This window comes from Marmota monax, unplaced genomic scaffold, assembly GCF_021218885.2.
Source record: "Marmota monax isolate L192 unplaced genomic scaffold, Marmota_monax_Labrador192_F-V1.1 WCK01_AAM20220418_F8-fsc00142, whole genome shotgun sequence".
NCBI classification, from domain to species: domain Eukaryota; kingdom Metazoa; phylum Chordata; class Mammalia; order Rodentia; family Sciuridae; genus Marmota; species Marmota monax.
Window position 1 is genome coordinate 2,201,327 of NW_026692025.1, and position 19,144 is coordinate 2,220,470.

Sequence of the window (19,144 nt, forward strand, 5' to 3'; positions counted from 1 at the left end):
ACAACCAGGTTCTTGAAATATAATGTGATCACATTACTCACCTACATGAATGTGTGTGTATTACTTTTAAACTTTTCAATGGGTTCCCAACTCTTTTAGAATAAACATTAACCTCTGCTCAAGGCTCACAAGGATGGCATGGTCTGGTCCTTCCAGCTTCAGTGCATAGTTCTTGTTCTCTGTCTTCCTCTCTGTCTTTCCGTCCTGCAGCCACACTGCCCTTTTGTTCGACACTCACCATATTCCCCAGAACTTTTGTACATGCAGTTCTCTCATCTGATAGAGTAGGGGCCACTTTCTATAAGAGGGGTGGAAAATGCCAGGTCTGGGATTTCCCAGGTTTTCTTGCAGTTAAGGCATGAGTACATGACCCAGGCTCCACTCATCAGATACACCCATTGGTAACTGAATCTGAGGCTCCAGACAAGAGGAAGCAGGAGCCCCACAGATCCCACTTGGGCAGGTTGATGGCAGAAGGGGCAGTGCTACCTGTTTCCAAGGAGCAGAGGCACCTGTGGCTCTTGAGGCAGCATCCCAATCTCCATGGTGTCTGTGACACCTGTGGGTGTGAGCCACAAGGAAACCCTCCCCAGCTAAGCACTGTGGTGGGGTCTTGACCTTTGTCCCTCTCTGCAAAGCCCCAAAGCCTGGTTCTCCAATCCTACCCCCAAAGCATGGGGGATATCCTAGAGCAATTCCTGCACTGTGTCCATCAGCCAGTCTGTTTGTGTTGTTTGCCATTAGGAACCTTGAGGGACCAGGTCTCTGCAGTTGCCATCTGATCCCGTTCCAGGGCTTAGGTACACCACTTGCTCCTGGTTTGCTTCTTTGGCCTCGGTGGCTTTTTATAGAATCTTTCACTGGCTCCTGTTCCTGCAGACTTCCTTTATGGTTGGTGTTTGTTCATAGTCGTCAATGTTTAGAGGCTTTGCATCACTTGTTGGCTAAATGATAGTATCTCAGGTCCCACAAAGTGATGCCTCCCTGGGTGACTATTTACTGGGTACCATTTACTAAGATGATGTTTCTCAGAAGAGGAGGCTTGGAGCAACATTCCTAGTGCTATTGTAAGACTTGTGGGCATTAAGGGGCTATTGTAGTGTTTTTATTTTGAGACAGGGTCTTGCTAAGTTGCTGAGACTGGCTTTGAACTTGTGATCCTCCTGCCTCAGCCTCCTGAGCTGCTGGGATTACAGGCATGTGCCACCATGCCTGGAAAGTTATCCATTGTTATATGCCAATTGCCCCTATTGGCTTAGCTGGGAAGTTCTGGCTGAGGGTCACTCAGGAGATAACACTCAAACTGTCTTGTGAAGCTGCAGTCTCTGAAGACCTGACTGGGGCTGTGGGATCCACTTTAAGCTACTCATATGGCTGTTGGAATGTGACTCAGTTCCTCACCACATGGGCCTGTCCATAAGGCTGCTCATGTGGAGTTCTCCACTAAATGAATGATTAGGGTGGGGAGAGAGGAAGGAAGGGAATATAGAGAGGTGGCAGCGAAGGGATACCCAAGACACAAGCTGCATTCTCTTTTAACCTACAGTTGGAAGAGAATTTATAGCATGTTGATTCTGGATTATTCTGTTTGAGTCACTATGTGTAGCCTTCACTCCTGAGGACAGGGATTATTAGACTACACATCTCAAAAAGAGGAGTGTCAAAGAATTGGTAGATCTACTTTTAAAATCATGTATTAAGATATGTATGGTAATTCTTCATCAGGTGCCATGAGAGGGTGGGTTGGACAGGAGATAATTCTTAAAGTGTTAGGTCAGTTAGGGGCCTCTTGCTATGAATAGTCAAGGCCTAATTGATGATGTTAGACTTAAGTCAGGTTCTGCTCTTAGCCAATGGTGGAGACCAATCCTTCTGCAGATAGTAACTTGAAACCAGGATGAAATATTAACAACAAAATTTCCTGACAGCATCAACACTAAGCAGCAGAAACAGAAACTATGAGAATATTAACATGAGAAGGGACAGCAGGAGATAAGTTTCTTGCTTGTCTTCAAGTGAAGGTGGGCATTGAGGACATCATGGTGGATGGCCAAAACTCAGAGACAGACTTCAGGACTTCTACAGCAGAAGGAAAGCAAGAGAGATGTGATCCTGGAAAGGACAGAGAGATATGATGCCAGAAAGGACTCTGCTTGATCTCTGAGTCCGCACAGGAAAGAATCCAAGAATGGAGCTGAATGATATTTCAGCTGATGCTCAATACAAGGGAAATAGAGTTTGGAGTTTGAGTTTAGCTAAGTCTACAGCCTTGTAAAAGAACTATAGCAACATGAGAGTCAACAAAATCTCTTTGGAGAAATACAATAGAAACCAAGAAGCCAGACCTACAGAACTCATTATTGGCAATGTTTAGAATATAATGCTAAATTACTAGAAGAAAAAGAAAGAAAATAAATTACTAGAAAAGAAAGAAAATGTCCTGATATTTAAAAATTATTTAAGGGAAACTGACCCTGAAATGACCCTGACTAGGATAATTTGGAATGTTTTAAAAGTATGCTTAAGGACATAAATCATGCTCATAACAAATTTTTAAAAAGAACATCTCAGATGTGGAAAAGAAAGTATCGAAAAGAATCAATTATAAATTATAAAACTCTTAAATATATATGAAGTGGAAATTTTACTGAACTTTTTGGGGGTGGTACTGGGGATTGACCTGGGGTCTTGAATATGCTACGAAAGCACAGAGCTACATCTTCAGCCTTTATTTTTTTGTTTTGAGACAGAGTCTTGCTAAATAGCTCAGACTGGCCTTGAATTTGTGATTCTCCTGCCTCAGCCTCCTGAGTTATGGGGATTGTAGGTGTGTGCCAGTAAGCCTGCTAGATGGCATTTTTATTTATTCATTTGTTTCTTTTTTTTCAATCTTGGTAATGTACCCAGGGACATTTTCACCCATGAGCTATACTCCCAGCCCATTTAGTTTTTATTTTGAGAAAGGTTTTCTCTAAATTTCCTGGGCTGGCCTTGAACTGGTGATATTCCTGCCTTAGCCTCCCAAGTTGCCGGGATTCAGGCATATGCCATTGTTCTGGGATAGATGATCTTAATAATAGACTGTATATGACAGAAGAAAGAATTACAAATCTAAGGATGGATAAATAGACATGACTCATTCTGGAAAATGAAATAACAAGATTTTTAAATTTGCTCTAATTAGTTATACATGACAGTATAATGTATCTTGACACACTGTACACAAATGGAGCACAACTTCTCCTTCCTCTGGATGTACGGGGGGCAGAGTCACTCCAGTAGTGTGATCATACATGTATATAGGGTGATAATGTCTGTCTCTTTCTACCATCCTTGCCATCCCCATAATCCCACCCCTCCCCTGACTCCTCTTTAAACAAACCAAAGTTTCTTCTTCTTCCACACACCCCTGCCCTACTATGGATCAGCATCCAGTTATCAGAGAAAACATTTAGCTGTTTTATTTCATTGTCTTATTTCACTTAGCATGATATTCTCTAGTTCTGCAAATGCCATAATTTTATTCTTCTTTAAGGCTGAGTAATATTTCATTGTGTATATGTACCACATTTTCTTTATCAATTCATTGTTGAAGGGCATCTAGGTTGGTTCCATAGTTAAGCTCTTGTGAATTGTGCTGCTATAAAAATTGATGTGGCTGTGTCACTGTAGTATCCTGATTTTAAGTCCTTTGGGTATAGACCAAGGAATGGGATGGCTGGGTCAAATGGTGGTTCCATTCCAAGTTTTCTGATGAATCTTTATACTGCTTTCCATAGTGGTTGCACCAATTTGCAGTCTCAACAGCAATGTATGAGTGTGCCTTTCTTCCCACATCTTCACCAACACTTATTATTGCTTGTATTCTTGATAATTGCCACTCTGACTGGAGTGAGATGGAATCATAGAGTAGTTTTGATTTGCATTTCTCTAGTTGCTAGAGATGATGAACATTTTTTCATGTTTGTTGCTTGATTGTATTTCTTCTCCTGTGAAGTGTCTATTCAGTTCCTCAGCCAATTTAGGGATTTTTTTGGTGTTTTTTGTATTCTTTATATATCCTGGAGATTAGTGCTCTATCTGAGGTTCATATGGTAAAGATATTCTACCATTCTGTAGGCTCTCTCTTCATGTTATTGATTGTTTCCTTTGCCGAGAAAAAAGAGTTTTAGTTTGAATCCATCCCATTTATTGATTCTTAATTTTACTTTTTGTGCTTCAGGAGTCTTGTTAAGGAAGTCAGGTCCTAAGCTGACATGATGAAGATTTGGGCCTACTTTTTCTTCTATTAGGTGCAGGTTCCCTATTATAGTGCCTAAGTCTTTTATTCTCTTAGTGTTGATTTTCATGCATGGTGAGAGATAGAGGTTTTATTTCATTTTGTTGCATATGAATTTCCAGTTTTCCCAGAACCATTTGTTGAAAAGGCTATCTTTTCTCCAATGTATGGTTTTGGTACCTTTGTCTAGTGTGAGATAACCATATTTATATGGGTTTGTCTCTGTGTCTTCTATTTTGTACCATTGGTCAACTTGTCTGTTTTGGTGCTAATACCATGCCATTTTTGTTACTATGGCTCTGTAGTATAGTTCTGGTATTGTGATGCCTCCTGCTTCACTCTTCTTGCTAAGAATTGCTTTGGGGCTGGGGCTGTAGCTCAGTGGCAGAGCACTTGCCTGGCATGTGTGAGGCACTGGGTTTGATCCTTAGCACCACATAAAAATAAACAAATAAAATAAAGGCATTCTGTCCATCTACAACTACATTTTTTTTTTTTAAACGAAATGCTGGGCTGGGGATGTGGCTTAAGTGGTAACACGCTCGACTAGCATGTGTGGGGCGCTGGGTTAGATCCTCAGCATGACATAAAAATAAAACAAAGATGTTGTGTCCACCAAAAACTAAAAAATAAATATTAAAAAATTTTCTCTCTCTTAAAAAAAAAAAAAACCAACAAAATGCTTTGGCTATTCTGGGCCTCTTATTTTTACAGATGAATTTTATAATTGCTTAAAAAAGTTTTTTAGTTATACATGGACACAATATATTTTATTTATTTATTTAATTTAAAAATATTTTAGTTGTAGATGGACACAATACCTTTATTTTATATATATTTGGTGCTGAGGATCGAACACATGTGCGAGGCAAGGGCTTTGCCACTGTTCCACAACCACAGCCTTTATGATTGCTTTTTCTAGTTCTATGAAGAATTTTATTGGGGTCTGGGGTTGTGGCTCAGTGATCGAGCACTTGCCTAGCATGTGTGAGGCACTGGGTTCGATCCCCAGCACCACATTAAAAAAAATCTAAATAAACAAAATAAAGGTATTGTGTCCATCTACAACTATAAATCTTAACAAACAAACAAGAAAGAATGTTATTGTGATTTTAATAGGCATTGCATTCAATCCACATAATAGTTTGGGTAGTATTGCCATTTTTACAATATTAATTCTGCCTATCTAAGAGCATGGGAGATCTTTCAATTTTCTAAGGTCTTCTTCAATTTCTTTCTTTAGTGTTCTGTAGTTTTTCATTGCAGAGGTCTTTTACTTCTTTTGTTAGATTGATTCTCAGGTATTTTATTTTTTTTTTGAGGCTATTGTGAATGGGATAGTTTTCCTAATTTCTCTTGCAGTGGATTCATCACTTATGTATAGAAATGCATTTGATTTATGGGTATTGATTTTAAATCCTGTTGCTTTGCTGAATTCATTTATTAGTTCTAGAAATTTTCTGCTGGAAGTTTTAGATCTTCTAAATAAAGAATCATGTTGTCAGCAAATAATGATAGTTTGAGTTCTTCTTTTCCTATCTGTATCTCTTTACTTTCTTTTATCTGATTGCTCTGACTAGAGTTTCAAGGACTATGTTGAATAGAAGTGGTGAAAGAGGGCATCCCTGTCTTGTTCCAGTTTTTAGAGGGAATGCTTTCAATTTTTCTCCATTTAGAATGATGTTGGCATTGGGCTTAGCATAGATAGTTCTTACAATGTTGAGATATGTTCCTACTATCCCTAGTTTTTCTAGTGTTTGAACATGAAAGGGTGCTGTATTTTGTCAGATGCTTTTTCTGCATCTATTGAGATGATCGTATGATTCTTATCTTTAATTCTATTTTTGTGATGAATTACATTTATTGATTTCTGTATGTTGAACTAACCTTGCATCCCTGGAATGAACTCCACTTGATTGTGGTGCACTGTCTTTTTAATATGTTTTTGTATGCAATTTCCCAGAATTTTATTGTGAATTTTTGCATCAGAGATATTGGTATGAGATTTTCTTTCCTTGATGTGTCTCTGTCTGATTTTGGTATTAGGGTGATACTAGCCTCATAGAGTGAGTGTGGAAGTGTTCCCTCCTTTTATGTTTCATGGAATAATTTGAAGGGTGTTGGTGTTAATGCTTCTTTGAAAATCTTGTAGAACTCAGCTGAGAATCTGACTGGTCCTGGGCTTTTCTTAGTTGATAGGCTTTTGATGGCATCTTCTATTTTCTTGCTTGAAATTGATTTAAATTGTGTATGTCCTCCTGATTGAACATACGTTGAGTAGATGATCATATGTCACTAGAAATTTGAGGGTATCTTCAAGATTTTTCTACTTTATTTGAGTATAAATTTTCAAAATAATTTTAAATTATTTCCTGTATTTCTGTAGTGTTCATCTTGCTATTTCCTTTTTCATCACAGATGTTAGTAACTTGAGTTTTCTCTCTTTTTCTCTTTGTTAGTGTAACTAAGGGTTTATCAATTTTATTTATTTTTTCAAAGAGCCAACTTTATGTTTTGTTATTTTTTTAAATTGTTTCCTTTGTTTCAATTTCATTGAGTTCAGCTCTGATTTTAATTATTTCCTGTCTTCTACTGCTTTTGTGGTTGATTAGTTCTTCTTTTTCTAGGGATTTGAGATGTAATGTTAGGTCATTTATTTGTTGACTTTTTCTTCTTTGATATATGAGCTCAATGCAATGAATTTTCCTCTTAGTTCTGCCTTAATAGTGTCCCAGAGATTTTGATTTGTTGTATCAGTATTCTCTAAGTATTTTTAAATTTTCTCCCTGATGTCTTCTCCTATCCATGCATCATTTAATAGTGTATTATTTAGTCTCCAGGTTTTGGATTAGCTTCCATTTTTATTTTATCATTGATTTCTATTTTTATTCAGTTTTACCCTGATAGAATGCAGGGTAGTATTTCAATTTTTTTTTTTTTGTATTTCCTGAGAGTTGCTTTGTGGCACAACATGATCTATTTTAGAGAAGGATCCATGTGCTACTGAGAAGAAAGTATATTTGTTCATTGATGGATGAAATACTTTATATATGTTTGTTAAGTGTAAATCATTGATTGTATTGTTTAGTTCTATAGTTTCTTTGTTTAGTTTGTGTTTGGAAGATCTATCCTGTGGTGTGAGAGCTCTGTTAAAGTCACCCAGTATTATTGTGTTGTGGTCTATTTGATTCTTGAAAATGAGAAGGGTTTGTTTGATGTATGTAGATGCTCCATTCTTTGGGGGCATAGATATTGATGATTGTTATGTCTTGTTGATGTATGGTTTCCTTAAGCAGTATGAAAGGTCCTTCTTTATCCCTTCTTTTGCCTCATTATTGAAGTGATTTTTAACTTTCTGTATTTTCTCTCCAATACCATCCTTTATTTTGAAGATCAGTCTATGTATTTCCTAAACTCCTTCTCTGACATTTCTTCTACTGTGTTGTGTATTGATTATATCATTAGAACATCTTGGTTTGTTTGAGGCACTTTGTTCCCTTGTTTTTTCATGTTGTTTATATGTCTTCCCATCTAGCGGTGTGGATTCGAGACAGTACAATTTCTACCCTGTAGTCTTACAGTGTCCCTGAAGGCTTCCAGTATCTCGTCTTTAAGGGGGAGACAAATATTAACAGTACCCAATGCAAATAATATACCCTTAAACCAAGTAGCTTTTATTAAGGTGTTTACAGTTTTGTTGCAATAAACAGAAATGATGTGTTCAATTATTGTCTATTATAAACTGTAAGTTTGCTAAAAGTGTTTACCATTTCTAATGATGGACAATGAGGGAACAGAAGTAGGTAAGATGTGATGTTTATGAGGGAGAAAGAGAAAAGATAGAGGTAAAAATGTATAGTATGAGTAAGGGAGGAATTAATAGAGGTTGGTTGTTAGTATGAGAGAAATGGGAAAGTGAATCCAGGGAGACAGACAGGTGAGAGAAAAAATATACATAGATTTTAAAGAAGTAAAAATATAAGAATAAACAACAAAAGTGTAATATACTATTCAGACATCCCATTCTTCAATAAATAGATTCATGAAATATATTTGGATTCAAAGATGGTAGAGGTGTGTGAGAGAGGGCAAAAAATACTAAAAAAAAAATAAAAATAAAAAAAGAAAGTCTCAATAGAAAATTGCTTCCCTTGGCTTTCAAAACTTTTCTCAGCTTCCCTTCTCTACTGATAGATGGGATTGTCTGAAGTTTGATGTAGCTCCAGTCCGGTGGGTGATGGAACAGTTGGATGGGTGAGCTGATAGCAAAATGCTCTCACACCCTCTTCCAGTCCTCCCAACCATTTTAGACGGTCCCTTCTATCCCTACACACTTCAGGACTTATTGAGCTGGAAAGAGCCCAGCTTTCTCCAACCTGTGCTCCCCACAGGGAACTGACCCTGGTCTGCAGCTTTCTACAGGCTTGCAGGACCCAGGCTGGCCCATGCAAAACCAGTAGCAAGCTGACAGATGTGGGCTTCAGCTTCCCCAGGCTCTGCCCTGCTGTAGTCCCAAGATCTCAATGCCCTTTCAGCTTGCAGAGAGATCACCAGGGATGTACTCACATAAAGGAGTCATCCTGCAAAGAGGCAGCCAGATGGCAGCCACTAGCACACCCAACAGAAAGACCTTAGGTATGACCAGACCTACAGGAACCCCTAGAATACATTTCCAGGCCCTGGCTGGTGTTTCCAGACTGAGGCAGCTGTGCCTTGACATGGTGGTGGTGGTGGTGGTGGCAAACCTGCAGACCCTGGTCAGTGTCCCAAGATGGCAGCAGCTGCATGTAATCAAACCTGTGGGTACTGTGACAATGGACTTACAGGCAGCAGCAGGCAGCAGGCCGTGGGATGTGAGTGATCGGTGGGTGGACATCAGGTGGTGGGTGATGAGTAGCTGAAAGGCAGGTGATGGGCAGGCAAGAGGTGGGTAAATAGGAAAATCGTGAATGATAGGAGGTGGTCAGCGCTGAAAAGGTGGGTCATATGCTGGCAGACAGCAGGCAATCATGGCAGATGAATGGGGGGTAAACAGCAGGGGATTGGTGGGCAGCAATGGCTGCTTCATTGAGAAACAGTATTTCCTCTGCTTGAATCCTGAGTCACAGAGTGACAAGGAATGCAGCCTCCTTCTAGTTCACTATCTTGACTCTCTTGACAAGATATTTTTTTTTTGTCTAATAAAAAATAAGAGAACTTTAGAGATCTGTGGGGAAATATAGCAATGTGAAATAAATGTGTATATGTAACTACAGGAGAAAGTCACAGCAAGGGGAAGAAACCACTTGAAGAAATAATGACTGAAATTTCTACAATTTGGAAAATTACATAATTTACAGTTTAAGAAATCTCAGTGAAACCTGAGGAGGCTAAATACAAAGAAAAATCATCAGTAGAGACATTGTAAACAAAGTACTGAAAGCAGGGGGCTGGGGCTGTAGCTCCGTGGTGGCAGAGCACTTGCCTAACATGTATAAGGCACTGGGTTCAATCCTTAGCACCACATAAAAATGAAACAAATACAACCAAGGCATGCTGTCTATCTACAACTACAAATATATATATATATATATATATATATATATATATATATATATATATTTTAAAGTACTGAAAGCAAAGGATGAAGAGGAAATCTTGAAAGTAGTTGGAATAAAATGAAGCATCACTTATTGTTCATTAACAAGAAGATCTACTGAGTTCTTATCTGGAACAATGGAAGCCAGGAGATAATGGAATGACATTTTTTTAAAAAAATTTTTTTAGTTGTAGATGGACACAATATCATTTATTTATTTATTTACTTTTATGTGGTGCTGAGAATTTAACCCAGTGCCTCATGCATGTGAGGCAAATGCTGTGCCACTGAAGTACAACACCAGTGCTGGAATGACATTTTTTAAAGTGCTGAAAGAGGGGAAAAACCCTTCAACCTTCAAATCTGTATCTACAGCCAGGGAAATTATCTTTTAGGAAAGAAGATAAAATAAGGACATTTTGAGATACATGAAAGCTAAAAGAAGTCATGAATAGATGTACATGAAGAGAAATATTAAAGAAAGCCTTTTAATCTGAAGAAAAAGATTCTTTTGCTGACAGTTTAAAGTAATATTAGGATGTTTTGAGGGTTTATATCATAGGTAGGTATTCGACATATGGCAACCCTAGTATAAAAGATGGAGTGAAATGGGAATGAATGTATATGGTAGGTAGGTTTTTACATTTATGTTAAGGGGCAAAATATGAGTTATAATTAGATAATAAAAAATAAAGGATATATATTTTATATCTGGGGAAATTACTAAAAAATAATGCAAAGTAGTATTGTTAAAAAGGCAAAGACAAATTAAAATGGAATTGTAAAAGTGTTTTTATTTTTTTTTTTAAATCCAGGCATGAAATAGTGAACATAGAAAGAAGAGCATATGGGACAGACAGTATAAGGATGGACTTAAATTCAAATGTAGCAAATGTTAATGGGCTAAATACTGCAACAGAAAGGAAGGGATTTTCAGAGTGGATGAAAAAGTAAGAGTTTTGGTATCTACAATAGATTTCATTTAAATATAAAGACTTACTTGGTGAGACAGGAAATGTGATACACCATGCGAAGGGCAAGTTCGCTTTACTAGTAGCAGAGAAATAGGGACAAAAAGTATTACCTGAATTCAAATGTAGTAATGACATAAGTGCTAATTGATCAGAAGTACATAAAATTTGTAAATGTGCTTCTACTGAATAATAGAGCTTGAAAATATATGAAGTAAAACTTGAAAGAGTATGGATGGAAAGAGGAGGAACTGCAATATGAAACTGAGCAAATTATGTTTATTGTGTGAAAGAATACATCACAACTAATTCCACCATCATGTATATCTATGAATCACTGACTAAAAATCAATAAAGGAATACTAGTAAAGGAAAAGAGAAGAAGGTGAGGTGGGAGGGGGCTGAAATGGAACAAATTTTGTTATGCACATTAACTATAATGCACTAATCAAAGCATTAAAATGAATAATTTATAGCATAACGGAATTTTTTAATTCCGTCAACCCCACTACCTTCTGGGTAAGCCATCTTATTGGCTGAGAGCTAATGGGCGTGTCTACTGCTTGTGGAAGTTCCAACCCCTGTTGCCTGGGCTGAACCGTTACATTCGGGTGTGCTTTACTGGAGCCTCCTTTTGGTTGTTCCTGCTTAAAAGTGCTGGAACTTTCTGCACAGTTTGCAGGGGCTTCTGGGAGAAGTAAGGCCTTCTGGGAGCTCAGAAGGCCTGAGCATAAAGGGCCCAGGAGATCCTGAGGGGATTTCGTCAGATTCTTCTGAGTGCGATTCCAGAGTTGTCTAGAGTCAGAGAAAGTCCACGGACAGGTAGGGTAGTTCCTCGAGTTTTGGGGAATGGTAGATAGCTGGTTATGAGGTGCCAGGGCCAGGCGCTCCGTGGCACCTCATAACTGGAAGGGGATTGTGGCTGTCGAGATCGGGGAGGCATGAGGGAGGGGTTCCCTGTGTGGTTTGCAGGAACGACATGGGGAGGGTCCTTGGCTGCCCGTGGGGTTGCTGGAGGGGAGGGCTCCTGGTTGTGGGGACCTGTGAGGCAGGTCTGGTGTCACGGAGGGGACGGGTGTGGGGCGGCTGAGGAGGATACATAACTGTGGGGGTGGGGTTGTCGCTTGAGCTATGAGGATCCTCTGTGGGTTCAACGGCGGAGGGGTCGGGATAGGGTGGGAAGGAGGGTCCTGGCAGGAGTGGGGGGGTGGTAGCTCGCCACGCGTTTGGAGAGCAGAGGTGAGAGCTACCGGCCGCCATGTGGGGAATACAGAGGGGACCAAGGAACCGGGTGCGGGACGTGTGAGGGAAGGCTAACGTCGAGATGGATGAGACGTTCGCCAGCGCTGGCTGGACGAGCGGGCTGACTAGTGGCTGCGTCTGTGGAAGGAGGGCTGGAAGACGCTGCGTAGCACGTGGCGGGAACGAGGCAATAGGCTGCGATGGGGTCGTGGTGGGCGAGAACGCAGGGCTGGTGGTCTGGGGCTTGAGGGTCACGGAATCGAGGGCACCCCTCGGCTTCCTGGGGGTAAGTGTGGCCGGAGACAGCCCTTGTTGGGTGTTGGCGGGAGTATGGCAGGGAGGGAAGACCAAAGGGCTCACAGGGTCGTGGGAGCCCTGGGGCGCCCTAATTATGCCACCGCTAGTGCAAGCAGGTGTAGGGAGCATGGAAAGTAGAGGCTGCAGGCTCGAGGCGGTGGCCGTGGCAGAGCTGCATGGTGTGGGAACACCACGGAGGGAGCCCCGACCCAGCACAGGGGGGCGCCCTATTTCCCGGGTTTACAAGTCGCCACAAGAGCCCTGTGGGCACGTGTGGCACTACACAGGACAGTAGGAGGAGTTCGCTCCTTGAAGCCGGGAGGGACATGGGCTGGAGGACACAGTCGCCACCTGAGGGTATGCAGGACGCGGTGGGGGGCATACGTGATGACAAGACACCCTCAGCTGCCCCAGCCTAAGTGAAGACAAAGTGAGGAGCAGAAGACGCGGTGAGCAGCTGTAGCTCCTACAGTTGGAATTGGAGATGCTTCAGGTGGCCTCCGCAACATGGGATGTAGTGTTCGCATGGGACGGGGGCTTGATGTCTTGAGAAAAATGCACATTGATTACAAGGGCACATTCTATTTTTACCTTTACTTATGTAGAATACATACTGCACATAAAGAAAAAACGACTTTTTATAAACCTGGTGTGAGTGCTGTTCATCTGTAATCCCAGATACTGGGGAGGCAGAGGCAAGATGATCACTTCAGCCCACAAGTTTGAGACCACCCTGGGCAATGTAGCAAGAACCTCTTTCAGAAAAAAAATCATAGACATTAAAAGACTGGGGGGCTGGGGTTGTGGAACAGTGTCAGACTGCTTGCCTAGCATATGTGAAGCACTGGGTTCCATCCTCAGCACTGCATAAAAATAAATAAATAAAATAAAGATATTGTGTCCATCTATAACTTAAAAAAAGATTGCACTCTTATTTAATAATTTCTCAGTGGAATTCTGTTTGAAGTTAATAATGATAACATGTCTAAATATTTGTAAATCCATGAACCAAAGAAGAAATCAAAAAAGAACTAAGAAGATATTTCAAACTCAATGATAAAAAAATTACAACTTAAAAATATAAGCCTGTGTGCGGGGTTTAGCAAGGATGGTGGAAAGTGATAGACATCATTATCCAAAGTACATGTATGAACACATGAATTTGTATACAACTAGAGATATGAAAAATTGTGCTGTATATGTGTGATAAGAATTATAATACATTCTGCTGTCATTTATTTTTTAAAAAATCAATTAACAATTAAAAAAAAAGAAGGAGGAAAAATATTAGTGGGAGACAGCTAAAGAAGGGATCACAGGAACATTTATTGCTTTAAATGCTTGTAATTGGGAAAAAAGCAAGGTATAATGGCAGTGGTCCACTGGTTTATTTAAAGAAGCTAGAAAAAGAACACCACCAAATATAAAAAAAGCAGGAATTTATTCACACAAAATAAACCATACATACAACTAACAAACACACATACTTTTTTAAAAAAAGGTAACAAAATTGATAAACACAACACTAATCAAGACAAGAGAAAAAGACACTAATCACCAATATTAGGAATGAAAGAAGATGTTATTACAGGTTGTACAGACATTTAAAAGATAATAAAAAGCACAAATTTGTACCAAAAAATGTTGAAAACATAAAACTTGGGAATTCCTTGGGGGAAAAGTATTTTACCAAAACTGCTACCACATAAACTAGAAACTACTGACTCTATAGCTTATAAACACATTTTTGTTCTGTAATACTGGGAATCAAACTCAGAGGTACTCTACCACTGAGCTATATTCCCAGCCCTTTTTATTTTCAGACAGGATTTAACTCAGGGGCATTGTACTCCTGAACTACATCCCCCACCCTTTTAATTTTATTTTGGACAGTATTTAACTCAAGGGCACTCTACCACTGAGCTATACCCTAGACCATTTTATTTTATTTTGAAACAGGGTCTCACTGAGTTGTTGAGGTTGGCCTCCAACTTGTGATACTCCTGACTTACCCTCCCAACTTGTTGGGATTACAGGCAGGAACCTGTCTTCTTATACATAAATTTATTAAAAATTTTCCCTAAAATCAAAGTAAGGGAGAGGAAGAGCCCCTGGCCCCATGCTCAAGGGGCAGCTATTTGACGGGTTGGGCTGTCTAGCAACAATAATCCTTTCTCTCCTTTGCACACACAGGGTGCTCAGAGACTGCAACACTCGGCACACATCCCTGTTCAACCATGCTTCCTTCCCCCAAGAATACTGCTATGGCAATGACAATGCTGCAAGACTGGTGTAGGTGGATGGGTGTCAATGCCCAGCGCTCATTGCTCATCCTGGGCATCCCTGAAGACTGCAAGGAAGATGAATTCCAGGAAGCAGTGCAGGCTGCCCTATGGCCCCTGGGCAGGTACCAAGTGCTCTGTAAGACCTTTCGAAAGGAGCTCGGGGCCAGGGTAGCTTTAGTTGAGTTCGCTGAATATTTAAATCGAAATTTGATCCCCCAACAAATACCAGGTAGCAGGGGCCCATGGACTGTGATCTTCCTGCCCCAGGCTCCTGATGCTGACTTCCAGGATACTCCCAATTTCCCTGCACAGCCTCAGGGGAGAGCAGTGGTAGGAGCTGCATGTGAGGCAGAAGCTACAGGTGAGGGAGGAGCTGCCTGTGAAGGAGGAGCTGCCTGTGAAGGAGGAGATGCATGTGAGGCAAGAGTTACAGGTGAGAGAGGAGCTGCATGTGCGACAGAAGCTGAAGGTGAGGCAGGAGATACAGGTGAGGGAGGACCTACAGGTGAGGAAGGAGCTGTAGTTGAGGGAGAAACTGCAGGTGAGGGAGGACCTACAGGTGAGGCAGCAGTTGCAGATGAGGAAGGAGCTGTAGGTGAGGGAGAAACTGCAGGTGAGGGAGGAACGGATAGTGAGGCAGTGGCTGCAGATGAGGGAGGAGCTTCAGGTGAGGAAAGAGCATCAGGTGAAGTAGGAGCTGTGAATGAGGGAGGAGCTGGAGGTGAGGCAAGAGATGCAGGTGAGGGAGGAGCTGCAAATGAAGGAGTTGAAGGTGACAGAGGAGCTGCAGATGAGTCGGAAGAAGCAGGTGAAGTAGGAGTTGTGTATGAAGCAAGTGTGTCAGATGAGGAGGGAGTTGAAGGTAATGTGGGAGTTGCAGGTATTATACGACCTATGGACATGGCAGCAGCTGCAGGTGAGGTAGGAGCTTCAGGTGACAGAGTTGCTGCAAGTGAGGGAGGAGCTGTAGTTGAGGCAGAAGTACGTGAAATAGGAGCTGCAGATGAGGCAAGAGCATCAGGTGAGGAGGGAGCTGCTGGTGACATGGGAGTTGCAGGTGTTCTAGGAGCTTTGGGTCTGGTAGGAGCTGCAGGTGAGGCAGGAGCTGCAGGTGACGGAGGAGTTGCAGGTGAGGCAGGAGATGCAGATGAGGCAGCGGCTGCACGTGAGGCAGCAGCTGAGGCAGAGGCAGCAGGTGAAGTAAGAGCTGTGCATGAGGCAAGAGTGTCAGATGAGGAGGGAGCTGCAGGGGACATGGGAGTTGCAGGAATTATAGGAGCTGTGGGTATGGCAGGAGCTGTAGGTGAGGGAGGAGCTGCAGGTGATGGAGGAGCTGCAGGTGAGGCAGGAGCCGCAGGTGAGGGAGGAGCCGCAGGTGAGAGAAGAGCTGCAGGTGAAGCAAGAGAGTCAGATGAGGAGGGAGCTGCAGGGGACATGGGAGCTGCAGGTGTGATAGGAGCTGTAGGTACAGCAGGAGCTGCAGGCGAGGCAGGAGCTGCAGGCGAGGCAGGAGCTGCAGGCGAGGAACGAGTCTCGGATATGGCAGGAGGGACAGATGACGCGGGAGCCCAGACCCAGCAGTGGAGCCAGGCCCTGCAGCCTGTCCTGGAAAACATGGCCTATGAGGAGCTGAGAAGCTTTTCTGGGATTGAAGAGCCAGCCTGTGGGGAAGACTCCTTCGACAGCTGGCTGGATCATGCCAACGACATGCTGTACCTGTGGCGCCACATATCTGAGAGGGAGAGGAGGAGGAGGCTGGTGGAGAGCTTGGGTGGGCCTGCCCTGGATCTCATGTGTGGGCTCCTGGAAGAACACCCAGACACTCCTGCACAGGACTGCCTGGCCGCGCTGGTGCAGGTGTTTGGGAACAAGGACACCCGGATGACTGCACGCCTGAAGTTCCTGACTTGCTCTCAGCGGCCTCAGGAGACTCTCTTTGCCTATGTGATACGCTTGGAAGGCCTGCTGCAGGTAGCCTTGGAGAAGGGGGCCATCCATCCGGTTATTGCTGACCAGCTGCGAGCCCAGCAGATGCTGATGAGGGCCCGACCAAACCAGATGCTCCAGAACAACCTGAGGAGGATGCGTCTGGAGAGGAGGCCACCCGGCTTCCTGGGGCTTCTCCGGCTCATTAGGGAGGCTGAGGCATGGGAGGCTGCCCTAGCTAGGAATGAGCAGGTGGAAGGTGAAGAGGGAGCTGAAGTTTACCAAGGAGATCTGGCTGCTGCCCAGACTGCACCTGACAACGAAGATAATGCTGAGGCCACTCTATCCAGTGAAAATGCCAGTGAGGCCACCCTTCCCAATGAGGTCACCATGGAATGTATCTCCATCATTGTAGAGAAAACCAAGGCAGAACCATCCAATGAAGATGCCAGCAAGGCTGCGCCTGCCATTGGAAACACTGATGAAGCCTACCCAGCCGACAAGGTTGCTCCTAGCCCTGAGCATGCTGCTGAAGCTACTTCCAATACAGATGATGTCATGAAGGCAGCACCTGCCATTAAAGAGGCCAATACCTCCCCTGCCACTCAGGAAAATGAAGATGCTTTTTCCCCTGCAGGTCTAGGCCAGGCAAGATCAGTGGAGGCCTTCAGTGGCCTCACCCCAGCCCAGATGGGCAGTGCTTCTGATGCTAGCCCAGGAGGGCCTGGTTTGGGGCCAGAGAGCCTCCTCCAGGGGGAAAATCAGGAGGCTGAGGAGCCCCTGCTGGAGGGGCTTAAGGACATCCTGGAAGAGCTGGGAAACAAGGATAGGGCTGGGGAGACGAGCCACCCCAAGCCCTCCTTGGGCAAATAGGCTCAGAAGTCCCAGGGGCCTTCTCTCCTCTCAGGCAACACATCCCTGGAGGCAGGGGTAGGCCAGGCCAGGGCTGTCACCCTATCCCATATTTGGAGCAGAGTTCAGGGAAGGGCTCATTCCACCCCAAATAGGCCTCTCAACTCTCCAAGGAGCTCTCATCACCACCACCAGCTCTTCCAAATGGCCCAGCTCTTCCAAATGACCACAATTTCAACCAGATTTGGCAGGAGGAGTCACTCTTCCCCATGGCATCCCCAGCCTCAAACTCCACCAATCTAGGGCAGTAGGCCTGGAAGCACCCCTGAGCTGCTAGCTCTGGCCTAGATGAGGGTACCTGAAGATATCTGACTGAGAGACATTGCCAGGGGTGTGGGGAGGAAGCCATCTCAAGGGTGCCGGCTGCCTGGCTCTCCCATCAGGGGGATTCTATCCTCCCCTCCCAGTTCACCAATTCCAGAACAGGATGCTACCTGTTCCTGGAAATCCACCCTTATTTGTAAGCTCCGTGGAGATCCACCTCAAGCAAATGCCCACCTCACACTAGCCATAATTCTTGTGCAAAGCCATGAGGTGTGTGTCATCTCTGTGTGGAGGTCCTTGCCCTCACAGCCAGCCACCCCTAGGTCTGGGCACATGTTGTGAGCTTCCATGTGAGCCAAGGCTCTGCCTGCTCCTGTCCAGTGTCCTGACTTAACCTCTGCTTTCTTGGTGTAGATATAGGCCAGCTTTCTGCCACTTGTTCTTGTGGAGTATTGTATGTTTTTATCTGAGCAGCTTCTTCCAGGAGATCCTGAGCCCACCAGTCCCAGGAGACAGCGGAAAGGATGGATGGTGATGGCGTGATTGATGCTGTGCCCATGACTGCAACTACAACTGTGACTACATCTGGGACTGCAATCTTACCTTTTGCAGAAAGAACTGGACTGGGGATGGATGTGGAGAGCTGGAGCCTGTGCTTTGATGTTCCACCTCTGTTATTTGTAACTCAGTTTCCTCAGCTTGGTGAGGCATTTCCTGATGTGCTTTTTAGTGTCTCTGTGCCAATTATAGGGCAAGGGCCACCCCACAGTGAGTCAGTCTCAGAGGGAATTCCCTGAAAGTAATGTGTATTGCCAGAGGTCACCATCCTGGAAAGAGGCAGATCTGGGGGCCCTAGTAAGGGAAAATGTGGTAGGAGGGCCCTAGTATGGGGAGCAGATGAGAAACCTCATTAGAAGTCCAGGATGAGGTGTCCCTGCGTCCCAGTACCTGTGGTCTTTACAAGCTGTGAAGAGTCCCTTTCCATGTTGTCATCCTCTTCTCATTGATGGGCTCAATGAATGTTTCTCTTCAATAAATTTCATTAAATGTTCTAACTGAGTCTTGACTCTGCTATGGGCAGTTGATAAAAGGGATGGCTGGAGTTTGGGTGGGAGTGGAGGGACAGAAAAAGATCTCTTTGCTAAGTACTCATAGAAGACATCCACAGTGAGAGACTATGCACTTCAATAAGCAGGTTAGGAGTTGATGACTTTAAAAATTTTTATAGGTGAATTACAAAATTTTGAAGTTTAATTGTTCCTTGATTGAGGTGGTTTTTACCCTGGGACTTTTGAAAATGCTTGAAGGAGATGCTGGTTTTCTCCTTGATTGGGGCAAGACCACTCTATCATGTGTGTGGGGTTCTGGACTACTAAATATGAGTGATTCT

General features: G+C 43.2%; 1 protein-coding gene across 1 annotated transcript; it reads left to right on the forward strand.

Moving 5' to 3' along the window:
* Positions 1–12,152: 12,152 nt before the first annotated feature.
* On the forward strand, positions 12,153–18,580 carry LOC124097529 (paraneoplastic antigen Ma6E-like). Its single transcript, XM_058582647.1, has 4 exons — positions 12,153–12,356; positions 14,623–14,820; positions 14,920–15,013; positions 15,194–18,580. The coding sequence occupies exons 1-4, from the start codon at positions 12,153–12,155 to the stop codon at positions 17,449–17,451; spliced, it is 2,754 nt and encodes a 917-aa protein (XP_058438630.1). The 3' UTR covers positions 17,452–18,580.
* The last annotated feature ends 564 nt before the right edge of the window (positions 18,581–19,144 follow it).